The sequence below is a fragment of the Neovison vison genome, chromosome 11 (assembly GCF_020171115.1).
Source record: "Neovison vison isolate M4711 chromosome 11, ASM_NN_V1, whole genome shotgun sequence".
In the NCBI taxonomy this organism is placed as follows: Eukaryota; Metazoa; Chordata; class Mammalia; order Carnivora; family Mustelidae; genus Neogale; species Neogale vison.
In genome coordinates, this window is record NC_058101.1 from 83,204,305 (window position 1) to 83,217,364 (window position 13,060).

Below are 13,060 nucleotides of genomic sequence, written 5' to 3' on the forward strand. Positions count from 1 at the left end.
CTTGAAACACATCTACAAACCATAAGTTGTTATTTTTTGGAACTTAGGGTTCTAGTTTTTTCTTTATTAATCTTAAGTGTGTTTTTACACTTTTTTTTTTAAAAGAGGTTTTATTTATTTGACAGAGAGATCACAAGTAGGCAGAAGAGATAGGCAGAGGGGGAGGAAGAAGCAGGCTCCCTGCTGAGCAGAGAGCCCGACTTGGGGCTCCATCCCAGGACCCTGAGATCATGACCCAAGCCGAAGGCAGAGGCTTAACCCACAGAGCGGCCCAGGTGCCCCCATTTTTACACTTTTGATACAACTTGTCACAAGTACAAAACCACACATTAAGGCCAGGATTCCAGAGTGGGAAATTCTGTTTATATTTTGATTACCTCATATAGAACGAGTTAGCAAGTCCTACATGTTTAGTGCTATCTTCCTGTCCATAGCAGCTTATTTGACTCTTAGCGGGGTTTTCAGCCAAATCTCTCTCCATTTTACATGCTGCTGACAGGTTAATCTTTCTGAAGCAATTGCATTAATCATTATTCCTAGGCTTAAAAGATTTAAAGTCTTTTCATTGTACCGACTTTAAAATCCTTTGTGAAATACATTGCAAATTCAAGAAGTGATGTTTTTTTTTTTCTGCAAGAAATATGAATAATGAAAGGTTTCAGTCTCCTCTAAAGGAATTTGAAGTATTAACAAGCATACAGGGAGAAATTTAAGGGGGCAGATGGAATACTTGAGTCACACTCCAGGCAAGACTCTTTTTAAGGTGCCAAGAGAGGTCAAAGGAACATCTCTGGTGAAAGGGATCATATGCATCTCAGACAGAAAAAGCAAGTGTTCTGTTGCTCTCCAGGGAGATGTTTTTGACTCTTATCATTGACAGTGCTTATAGCATATTGCTTTATGATATCCTCAAGCTTATTTCTGACATCTATTCTTCCATAAAAGACAGCAAATGTGAAAAAAGTGAAAGTACTTAAAAATGTAGATTTTTTTTTTTTAGGCTTAAAAGCTATGGACCAGCTCTTTTCGATACATGGATCTAAAATTATTTAACTAGCCGTATTTGCATTTTATTTACTGATTTAGGAGACAAAAAAAATTCTGGTGATTTATATGTTGATATTAAAAGTAGAGAGTCTCAGAACCTTTGAGTTGTTCATTCTGGTTTCCTTAGCAACAGCATGGTTAGGTTTTTCTCTCCGTTCAGGTCTAGGGTCATCTTAGCAACCTGTTCCCCAGCCACCCTATTTCTCACACTTCATATCCTATTTTCTTCCTTCACTTTTTTTCTTTAGCTTTTATCATATATTTTACTTTTTTGTCTTATTTGTGGCCTGCCTTTCCCATGGGAACATCAGGTCCACGAAGGCCAGAATTTTTAGCTGTTTTGTTCACTGCTTTATCCCTGCATCCAGAACAGAGCTTGGCACAGAGTAGAAAGTCAATTATTTGTTGGATGAATGCATGAAAAGACAACACAACTGCAAGTAAACCTGCAAACCATCTTTATTAAAGACTATCAATATAAAAATAGCTTCAATTATATAGAATATAGAAATACAACTCTATAAAATTAAATTATTTTCACATAGTTTAGTGTATAAAGTTTTAGTAACATTTAGTAATGTATTTTAAAATATCCAAAGTATACATCCTTGTTCTCAAAAGTGTTTAGTGTTGAATATTTTTCTCAGCTTCTTTCCAACATTTTGTACAGTAGCAAGTATGATTTAGCTGATACCTTGGTTTTTAACCAATGGATATATAATAATAATAAATGGTAGTAGTAGGTGGTAGTAGGAGTAAATAACACTTTCATAGCACATGATATGTGCACAATTTAGAGGGAACTTATACAGAAAACAAATAATTATTCACAATATTATTGTGAAGAATGTTCAAAGCAGACAAACCTAGTAAATTGGTTTTATGACTTTTCTCATTTGTGTCAGAAATATAAAAATCAGGCACTGCAAATTTACTATCTTGCCAGTATGCATCACCATCAACAGCTCCTTGGCACAAATAAGAAACTCTCCCTTGCTAAGTACAGTTCTCTAACCTGACAAAAAGAAACAAACTAAAGAACACTAAAGAAAGGAGAGGGAGGGGGGAAGGGTGGAAGGTGCAGAATCTAAAATGTAATTTTGGGGGGTGGCTAAAAGATGTATGATGGTGATATTTCCAATAATGATAGTTCTATAATCTTTTGCATTTATAGTCTGGTAAAAGGGAACATTTACAGAACGCTAATAAAATTCAACTTAAGAATATTTCTATATCAGCTAAAGCACACCTCTGGGGTATTTACACTGTCATGTTGTCCCCTTTTATTTAATAAAGTGGCAGATAGGCACTCATTGGCTAAAAATTAAATTGATCTTTCAGAGGTGAATCTGAACATATTTAGAAAAATGGGCAGCTAGGTTTAGCTACAATGCTTACTTCAATATCCATTTAGAGATAATCACAATGTTTGGTTTTATTTCTTAAAAATTCAATGTCTCAAAAAAATGCAACATCTCTGCAACATGGACATTAAAGTATGTATCTACGGTATAACAAATGATTTTCTATTATTAAAAGACAAGTAGTCTATTTTGTCTTTTTATTTTTGTTATTGAGTGGTGGTCTCAAGATGTTTTGACACCAGGAAAGTGGTTCAAAAGACCAAAATTTCATTAACTGAAACAAAAAAGTCCCTTGTAATAAAAACCCCAGTTTTAGTTCAGTCTGTTTGAAAATCTGAGGTAACTAACAGTTACATTTATTAATAAATCTTAGTACTGAAAATAGCTAATGGTGTTTCGGGGGACATGTTAAGAAATTTAAGACATTTAATAAATACTTTTAAACAAAGTGCCTTATTGCCCATATATGTAGCAAGCAGAGCTAAGGCAGTGTTAAGAGTCTATCTACCATTCTGACCAATATTGTGATCTTAAACTGAGGATATTTCAAACTGTTTTGTACATTTCAAGAACTGAAGTTTCCTTCTCTGATTTAAATGCTAAAGTTAAGGCCCACAAATCACCAACAGGACACATACAGTGGTTTGCATTTTAAATACCTAGGTGAAAATCTCTTAAGCTGATTATACAGAGGTAACAGTGTTTCTTCGAAGACCAAATGTTTCAAAGGGTGCAATCACTGTGTTTTACAGTTAGTTCTAACCCCGAGGGCTCATGTTCCAGGTGTCTAAGGAGGCAGTAGAGACTAACTTTAGATGTGTTGGCATAAATCCCCTTCTAAAGCTTAAGTCCTGAAAAAGACAAAAACCCAGTATTGTAGTCTTGGGGGCATCTGAGACTTCAGGACGATCCACTAGGTAAATGTTAATTAAAAATACAGGGGTGCCTGGATGGCTCAGTGGGTTAAGCCTCTGAGATCAGAGGGTCATGATCAGCTCGGGTCATGATCTCAGCGTCCTGGGATGGAGGCCCAAATTGGGCTCTCTGCTCAGCGGGGAGCCTGCTTCCCCCTCTATCTCTGCCTGCTGCTCTGCCTACTTGTGACCTCTCTCTCTGTGTCAAATAAGTAAATAAAATTTAAAAAAATACAGTATTTGTTATGTTTTTCCTTCTTTCTCAATCTACCAAATTCTCATAGCCAAAGAAAATTCTTATCCTATTAGTTTTGATTCTCTACTAAGGGTCAAGTAAACTATTGTTCATTAACCTAATTTCCTTTGGGAAAACCCACTACATAACAAACCATATTTATAAGGCAAAAATTAGTATTTAACAGAAGTCACCACAGGATTTCTTTCACCCAACTTTTTCAGTGTTTTTAACATGATCTTTTAAAAAAGATTTACATATAGCTGTCCTGAAATTCAAGAACTATATAAAATGTGTGTGCATACCTGAATATATCTCAATAAAAAGAAAAATAATAAAATTTTATGTACAAATAGTTTAAAAACTATATCCTAGCCAAAATAGAGCTGACCCGAAAGAGTACACAAAATCAAATAAATAGAAAAATAAGTTTAATTTTCAGTCCTCAGTTCTTTTACCCCATGGTGAGGTATCTACTAAAACAGTTAAACTAAAGCAAAGTATTTGATGTAATAAGGAATCAGTACTTGGACATGACAAATTTAGGTACTGAGCAGTAGGCAAGAAGAAAAAAAAACTGCACATTTTACTTAAGAGGGACTTACGAGGTCTCAATACAGTCATCTCATTTGTAATGAAAATTCTGAACTCAGAGAGGTACAAAAACTTGCTCACGGTCCCAGCACTAATTAGTTAGAGGACCTGGTCACATCCTCCCGATTTTGTGATTCTTTTACCAGATATCATTATTAGTCTTGAAAATAATATGCAACTTATGAATTGCATATTCTTTCAAGATAAATATGTCCTCTATTAATTTTATATAAAACACTTCACATTATTTCAAACTAGTCAATAAATTAACATTATATACCAAAATGGAAATAACAATCTCTTCAAGTCTCACAATATGACATAAGATTAGTGCATCAAATCCAAGAGCATATCATCTCAATATTTAACAATATTATGTTCAAAACTGAACAGTTAAAAGAGGCTAACCCATATCTTCTTGTGTATGGGTGTCAGCAATTCTAACACCGTTCAATGTTCCGTGCACAGTTGCCATGCATCAAGAAAACACAGCTACAAGGTTAATCCAAAGAACAATTTAAAAGCCATTTCTATGGCAATTTCTGTGACTGAGTCATGAAAACAGACATAAAGTTCTTGAAGTTTGGGATGAAGAAAGAGTCTCCTGTAGAGGAAAAGAACACGCTCATTTCAGAAATTCAAAAAACAAATATCAAAGGGGAAAAACTCCAACCTTTCAATTTATTTTATTTTATTTTACTTTCTGACAGAATTCATAGTGAAATAAAAGCCACTAATCTAAATCTATAGTAAGGGGAAATACAGTTAGATTTATTTTTAAATAAATAATGCCTTAGGTCAATTATTTTTATTTTTCCAGAGTAAAATAGCCTATTTTATCAATATATATATTTCCATATACCTTAGTTTTAAAATATTAAATTTAGTCATTATTATTAAAATACAGCCAAATGTGTTACCATCATTAAGTACAATAGCTATTAAACATGGTCATTTACTTTCTAAATGCTAATTATTATTAAAACATTATATGAGGGCCCAGTCAGTTAAGTGTCTGCCTTTGGCTCACAGGTCACACTCCCAGGGTCCTGGGATCGAGTCCCTCACTGAGCTCCCTGCTGAGCTGGGAGCCTGCTTCTCCCACTCCTCCTTGCTTTGTGCTCTCTGTCACTACCTCTCTCTCAAACAAATAAATAAAATCTTAAAAAAACAAAACAAAACAATAACAACAACAAAACATTTTATGATTGTTCTTTTTGTAGATAATACTTAACTGGAAATACCACTAAGACTTTATTTAATTTTTTTAAAGAGTTAAAATTTTTATATATTTAGTCAGTAATAGTATAGATAAATCAGACAGTTTAAATCAGGTATATTTTGTCTGACTTCCTTAAATTTCTGTATTCTATATAGATCTGCATCATAATTCAATACCTCTTGATTCTTCCTAGTCCAATTGTGAATGTAGTTAAGGCTCTGCTATACACCTGTATGTATGCCTAACTGTTTTTATCTCTATTTTCTCTCTGTCCACACCAGGGACACTTTGCGGCTCCCAGCCCAATCTTCCAAAAGCACAGCTCTGATCACACTACACAGACTTGAACTTATGCTGATGTTCCTTCCAGCTTGGTTGGGTACACATCACAATCACAAAGAGCTTACCACTACCTTAGATTCTGTTGGCAGGTCTGGGGTGGGCCAAAGGCATTTCTTGATTTTAATAAGTGACTCTGATGATTCTAAATCTCATGGACCAACACACAGGATTACTGCTTTGGATAACGTTTGTTATATAGTTCAGTACTGCATGGTTGGTATCTAGTAACATTGGTCTCACCTAACTCTGTGTCCCTTCCTCCACCAATTCTTTAACCCAATTCAAAGAACCTTCAGTGCCTCAACATTTCCCTCAAAATTAAATTCCTTAGTAAGGAACTAAAGGCTCTCTACAGTGGCCCTAACTTAGCTTTCCTACCTGATCTTCCATTTTATCTTTGCCTCTGTCACTCCCTTACCATCCTGGCAAATCAGTCTACTTAACTGCCCTGCCTTATGATTTCCCTTGTTTCGGTCTTTGTTCATCCCATCCTTTTCCTAGAATGTTCTATCCAAATCTAATTCATTTTCAAACCAGATCAAATGGAATCTATAAGCCTTCCTACATAATCCCAATGTAGATTTTTATCCCTTCCTCAGAACTCCCATAGCATTTGGTTGTATCAACTCATTTATTCAATCTATCTAAAAAAACTCTATCCAGAAATACATACATGTCTGAGCATATTTCATATTTTTTCTGGTGGGTATAAGACTATGAATGCAATGACTATGACTTTATGTTTGCCTTATTTATGCCTCCCACCACCATATTTTGCCAAGCACAACTCCATTTATTAAATTGTGATGTATTTATCAAGTGACTATGTGCCAGGTGCTGTTGCAGTTACCAGTGGTGGACAAGACAGATACAATTCCTGACCTCATAAAGCTTAACTTCCTAGTGAAGGGGAGAAAGACCATAAACAAACAAGAAAATAATAATAGTAGCCACCTTAATGCAGGAAAGAGATCCTGGATTCTCTTTTTGAGACTAGCACTGATCTGAATATCAAGGAACCAGACACCCAAAGTTAAGCTGAACATTTCACACCGGGACTGTAGGAATAAGATTCAATGGATGCCAGTGTGGCTGTGCACAGTGGATGGAGACGGAAAGGACAAAAGGTGGAAAGAGGTGGGCAAGGGCTACGGTCAGGCAGCCCCTTGTAGTTGGTGGATTAGGGTGGGGGGAAGGAGAGGAAGAGGTAAAGAAAGGAGACGGAAGAAAAGAGGGAAGGAGGGATGGAAGGAAAGCAGTAGCATTAAAATTGTGGAGTCATTATCTTTTAGTGTATTACTACGATAATTTTATAAGGTTACTGAATCAGCCTTTTATTTTAATAGAAAAAAGCCTTGGCAGTCCGAGAAAGACAAATACCACACAATTTCACTCACATGTAGACATTAAGAAGCAAAACAAAGAAAAAGAGACAAACCCAAAGCCAGAGTCTTAAGTACAGAGAACAAACTGGTGGTTACTAGAGGGAAGGTGGGTGGTGGGAATAGGTGAAATACATGGTGGGGTTAAGGAATGCACTTAAGGAGCAATCTATAGAATTGCAGAATCATTATCTTGTACAGCTGAGACTAATAGAACACTGTATGTGAATTATTCTTGAATCTAAAAATAAATTTTAAAAAAGAAAAAGTAAGAAGAGAAAGAGTTGAGAGGAATTTAAAGGAGATACTTAGTAAATAAAATAAAAATTCTAAAATGTATGAAAATATTATAGTTGTTAGAGGGGCACCTGGCTGGCTCAGTTAGAAGAGCATGAAACTTGATCTTGGAGTCATTCATGAGTTCCACACTGTTTGTAGAGATTACATACATACCCACATACATACATACTTGCCTTAAAATATATATTACAGTTAGATTAATAATTCCATGCCTACATTTTAAAATGCTTTTCTCTTTTACCATTTTTCTTTCACTTTTCTAAATTTTACTTTCCTTTCAAATCCTTTTCTTCCCCCACTTACCCTACTACCCAGTAGGCCATAACTGGTGGTGCTTTTCTCTGATCCGTCCACTTTTCAGGTGAGCACTCAAACAACACACCATGTTCTTTCACAGGGTTAAGAGAAGATACAGAATTTGTAGAACCTGAATGATCTCCACGATTTAGTGCCTTCTTTTTCTGTAAATTAATATGTATTATTAGTATTAACTGGTATTACTAATGTTACTTTAAAATGTTTTCCCATACAGATTTGAATTGGCTACTTAAGTGCCTGGAATGACATTGTTCTGGTCTGTGGGAAAATTTCTATTCTTCCTCATACTTAGTTTAAATACCGTCTCCTAAGAGATTTCATGGATACAGTGTCCTGAAAGTCTCCCAGAAAACATTTGTTTGTAGCCCTGTATTATTAGTATTTACATTAATTACGCTAGTAGTTTGTAGGTCTGTCTTCCCCAGTAGATTTTATGCTTTTTCCAGGCCAGAGACCAAATGGTATTCATCTTTGTGTGTTTTGAAGCAGCAGAGGCTAGTACATAAGGAGATGCTTAATAAATAGATTAAAAGTGAGGTTACTAAATTCATAGATGATTCTGTAATAAAATGAAAACACATATACTTAAAACAGTATGTCTCTTCCTTTCATGCATCCCCTTTAAGTTACCCATTGATTAAATTATTAGCAAAACAATGACTCATTTGGATTAAAAAGACTTTTTATAAGGCTAAAACTTAGTGGAGTGACTCTGGATTCTTTTCTTTCTCTCAAAACCCTTATCTAATCCAAATCATTTTTGCTCACCCTCCAGAATCCAGAAACCACTATCATTCTTTGCTTTGAGAAGTTCCATAGCCTCCTGACTGGTCTCTGCTTCCACCCTCTACCCTACAGAGCTTGTTCCTCATACAGCAGTAGCCCGAGTGATCCTTTCAAAAATGTAGGATCCTGTCCTTCCTCTACCCAGAACTGTCCCAAGAGCTTCCCATCTCCTTCAGAACAAACCCCAAAGCCCTTCAATCTATCAGGCCATGCGCGATCCGGCCCTGCTAACCTTTGCCATGTCAACTCCTAGCACTCTCCTCCTGGCCCGCTCCAGCATTCTCAGTCACTCCTGCTTCTGCAGCTTTGCACTCGAATTTGTTTTCCCTGTCTGGAAGCCCTGCCTCCAGCCTGCTACTTAACGTGCTTCCTTCTTCACTTCATCAGGTCCTTATTCAAATATTATCCTATCTTACTATTCCTCTTGAAACTTACCCCACCTGACATATTGTACTACTTGCTAGTTCATTAGTTTTCCCCTTGAGAAGATAGACTTTGATAAAGTAGCCAGTTAGTTAGATGTGGGCTGGAGGAAAAGATGGTGATAAACAGGGGACACTTTAGAAGCCTGAGGACAGGGACAACTGGGTGGCTCAGTCGGTTAAGTGTCTGCCTTTGGCTCAGGTCATGACTCCAGGGTTCTGGGATAAAGTCCTGCACTGGGCTCCTTGCTCAGCAGGGAGTCTGCTTCTTTGTCCCTTTCTACCTCTCCCCCTGCTTGTGCTCTGACAAATAAATAAAATCTTTAATTTAAAAAAAAAAAGGAACCCGAGGACACAACATCCTGACTTTTCGGCTTTTAACATCCTGGCCTAAATTAAGGCTTCCAATAGCCCTGGGTTGACAGACCAAGAGCCATGTGTGGAGAACCACTGCCCCAGGGTAATGAATAGCTTCATTATAGTATATTTAGATTATGCTTTCAATGCCCCTCGCCTCCATGGAAGAAGATGACCATGATAGTTCTGGCAAGAACCCTGTAGGGCCAGTAGTTGGGAGAAGGACCTATGCCCAACCATAGGAGTCCCTTAGATAACTGGAAACCACCTCAGTGGGAGACTGCCCTAGCTACGACCCATAAACTATGGAAACATAAAAAGAAAAGATACTCCTAACCCTGGTGCAGCTGCCATCTCTGGGCCTGCCTGCTCTCTCACCTTGAGAGTGTACTGTCCTCAATAAACTGCTTTGTGTTTGCTATCTTCCGTCTGGCCATTTTTATTCAGGCATGGATCCTCACGTAAATCTTTCATGGGGGAATCCAAGAACCCAGACCTCCATTCACACACTGGTAATAGCTTCATGAGGAAAGGGACTTTGTTCACTGCTATATCCCCAGCACCAGAGTAGTGTCTGGTGCATAGTGGATACCTCAATAATTCAGTATTATGGGAAAGACTAATTTGCATTACTATTACTGAATTATTAATGAAAGATTCCCTTAAAGACTCTATCAGTTATATTAAAAGGAAAGGAGGAGCATAAGATCACAAAACACATATGTATGGTTGGACATAACATTTTGCTGAATACCAATTTCTGAGAGAAATCCTATAAGGGGCACCTGGGTGGCTCAGTTGGTTAAGCATCTGACTCTTGATTTCAGTTCAGGTCATGATCTCAGTGTCGTGAGACTGAGCTTTGTGTTGTGGGCACAGTGCGGAGCCTGCTTAAGATTCTCTCTCTCCCTCTCCTGGTACCCCACCCCCAGTTTGTGTGCTCTCTCTCAAGAAAGAAAGAAAGAAAATTTTTAAAAATCCTACAAAACACAGAATTTTATTGCTGAATGAATTCTAATAAGACATAATTCAGGCCACTTACTTTATAGCTGAGGAAATAGGAAGAATCCAGGCTCAGTATAAAATTCCTCATTCCCAGCCCAATACTCTTCTATGTTTAAACCCAAGTTTTTCACAATTTTAACTTTTTTTTTTTTTTTTGGAGAGAGAGACAGACAGACAGAGTGAGAGCAAAAGGAGGGGGAGCAGCAGAGGGAGAGAGAGAAATGTGGGGCTTGATCCCAGGACCCCGAGGTCATGACCGCAGCTGAAGGCAGATGCTTAACTGACTGAGCCAGCCACCCAAGTGCCCCCAATTTTAGCATTCTTCTTTTTTAATTTTTTTTTTTTTTCAATTTTAGCCTTCCTAACACACATATTGCTATATACATTTCAATCATCTTCAGAGGGGAGTTTTGTTTTTTGGTTTTGGCTCTGCGATGTTTGACCACTGACAAATAAACTTCTGTATGTTTATCCCTTTCAAGAAATCAACACATACTTTTCCTTGCCATTAAGATAATCTAGTTGATTTTTTAATTACATATAACATTATTACTTATGCAGAGGTAAAATATTAAATGAAACTTCATCCTGGATTAAAAAGCAAGCAAGAAATAAATCAAGTGGCTAAAAGATTTGCAACAGTATTGTGTCTATCGCTGTACCTTACCCTATTATGTTACAAAACACCTTATACTACTGACAGAATACTTAAAGAATTATCAGACTTAACAACTGGTAGATACTGCTATACGAGCAATGGCTGACTCACAGATAATAAATATAGAGGCTAATTTACATTATAAACTACCATATTCTACTTTGCCATAGAAAAACACAGGTCCACCATTTTTTGGAATAGTATTCCAGGACATTAAAATCAGTTATTATGAAACAAAGCTTTTAAGTTAAATATTGTGAGTATAATCCTTTTGGCACTCAAGTTAGATTGTGTACTCTAATTAGACTGGGTGACTGCTAAAAAAAATTAAAATAAAAACTGTCATTGTTGGACATACTGATTAAAGAGCTTTTAGAGAGAATATTTAGAGATCTGTAAACAAAATTGACAAAACTATATTTATACCTCTTCTACCAATGTCTGTTGGAAAATTGCACGAATGGAGAGACAACACTGATGGAAATTCTTTATTAGTTGAGGGTGGATAGAACCACTTAGCTGTGCCACCTCTTCATGGGTCGGAGTAATAAAGATCCCTTGCACAGTTTCTAAGGCAACGTAGTGGAAAAGTGTGTTCTCAGGACCAGATGTTAATCTTGAAAAGAACAAAAAAATAAGAAAAAAAGAGAGAAGATATTTAAATAAACTTAAAAAATATTGCTTCATTTTGAACGTTGTAGACTCCAAATTTTTAACTACAGTATAATATTGGCAACGTAATCAGGGCAGGAAAACTAAGCCAAACATCTAAGTCCCATTTTCTTCTTAACTAGAATACAGGCTAGGGCTATTATCAATTCCTTAATGGGGCAAATATCACATGGGAGGCAGGATAAATACATACCAATTGCAAACAATTGTTCCTTTGCTAAACAACCCAAATTGGCTAAACCCCTCTTTCTCCATAGTTGGTAATAAATTATCAGCTCCTTTCTGGTTCAGATACCTACAAGTCATAAATAAGGTATTGGCCTAGAACTTCCAACAAAATAAACATATTTAAATTAGTAGCCTAACAGTCCAACTGATGATCCTGAAGAAAAATAAAATTATTATTACCAACTGCAAAGTGGGTTAATATTCTGGAACACTATGGCATTTACTTGTATTCTACTACTCCTCATTTCTCTATTCTTCTTTTCCATCTTTTCTTCCCCTATTTAGGTCTCAGACATGCCAGCAGAATCTACATATACTGCTTATTTCTACCAGTGGTAAGAAGAGCTAAAGAAAAACAATAACAGCAACAACAACATAATAATAGTTATCATATATTCAGTGCCCTCTCTGTGCCAGGGAAGTGCTACAACATACCTTAGTCTTAATGTTCATAATGACCCTTTGAGCTGTTCAATAGTATTACTACCCTCATTTTTTTTTAAAGATTTTATTTATTTATTTGACAGAGAGAGATCACAAGTAGGCAGAGAGAGGCAGAGAGAGGAAGGGAAGCAGGCTCCCTGCCTAGCAGAGAGCCCGATATGGGGCTCGATCCCAGGACCCTGGGATCATGACCTGAGCTGAAGGCAGAGGCTTTAACCCACTGAGCCACCCAGGTGCCCCTACTACCCTCATTTTAACTATGAGGGAATCAATCTTCAGGGATCTCAGATTACCTGACTTGCCTGAGGTCACAAAGCTAAGTGGCTGAGTTTAGTTAGCTCTGAAGCTTCCTCCACTAAACCTTGCCTTTTCCTCTTCATCCACAACTTTTTTTTAAAAAAAGATTTTATTTATTTATTCATTAGAGAGAGAGAGATCACAAGTAAGCAGACAGGCAGGCAGAGAGAGAGGGGGAAGCAGGGTCCCTGCTCAGCAGAGAGCCCAGTGTGGGACTCGATTGCAGGACCCTGAGATCATGACCTGAGTGGAAGGCAGAGGTTTAACCCACTGAGCCACCCACCCAGGCGCCCCCTGATGGGCAATCTTTAAGCATATGGACTGCAATTCTGTATTTGCATCTCAAACACTGGAGCTGCCCCCATTCTAATTCTAATATCTATTTAAAAGAAATCCCTCCAGTTTTTATTTTCCTTTTCCCCCAGTCTCAAGCACAGGACAAAGAAAAGGCATATTTCAGCTCTTACCAGCCT

General features: G+C 37.1%; 1 protein-coding gene across 3 annotated transcripts in view; it reads right to left on the bottom strand.

Annotated features, from left to right (window-relative positions):
• Positions 1–3,520: 3,520 nt before the first annotated feature.
• The window catches only part of INTU (inturned planar cell polarity protein), a 79,834-nt gene continuing 70,294 nt past the window's right edge, over positions 3,521–13,060 (bottom strand). For all 3 annotated transcript variants that reach the window (XM_044224015.1, XM_044224014.1, XM_044224013.1), the window contains exons 14-16: positions 11,373–11,562; positions 7,704–7,861; positions 3,521–4,758 (exon numbers count right to left, since the gene is read on the bottom strand). In XM_044224015.1, coding sequence (XP_044079950.1) covers positions 4,647–4,758; positions 7,704–7,861; positions 11,373–11,562 — 460 coding nt within the window. In that variant the 3' untranslated portion in view covers positions 3,521–4,646. The remainder of the gene's footprint in view (positions 4,759–7,703; positions 7,862–11,372; positions 11,563–13,060) is intronic.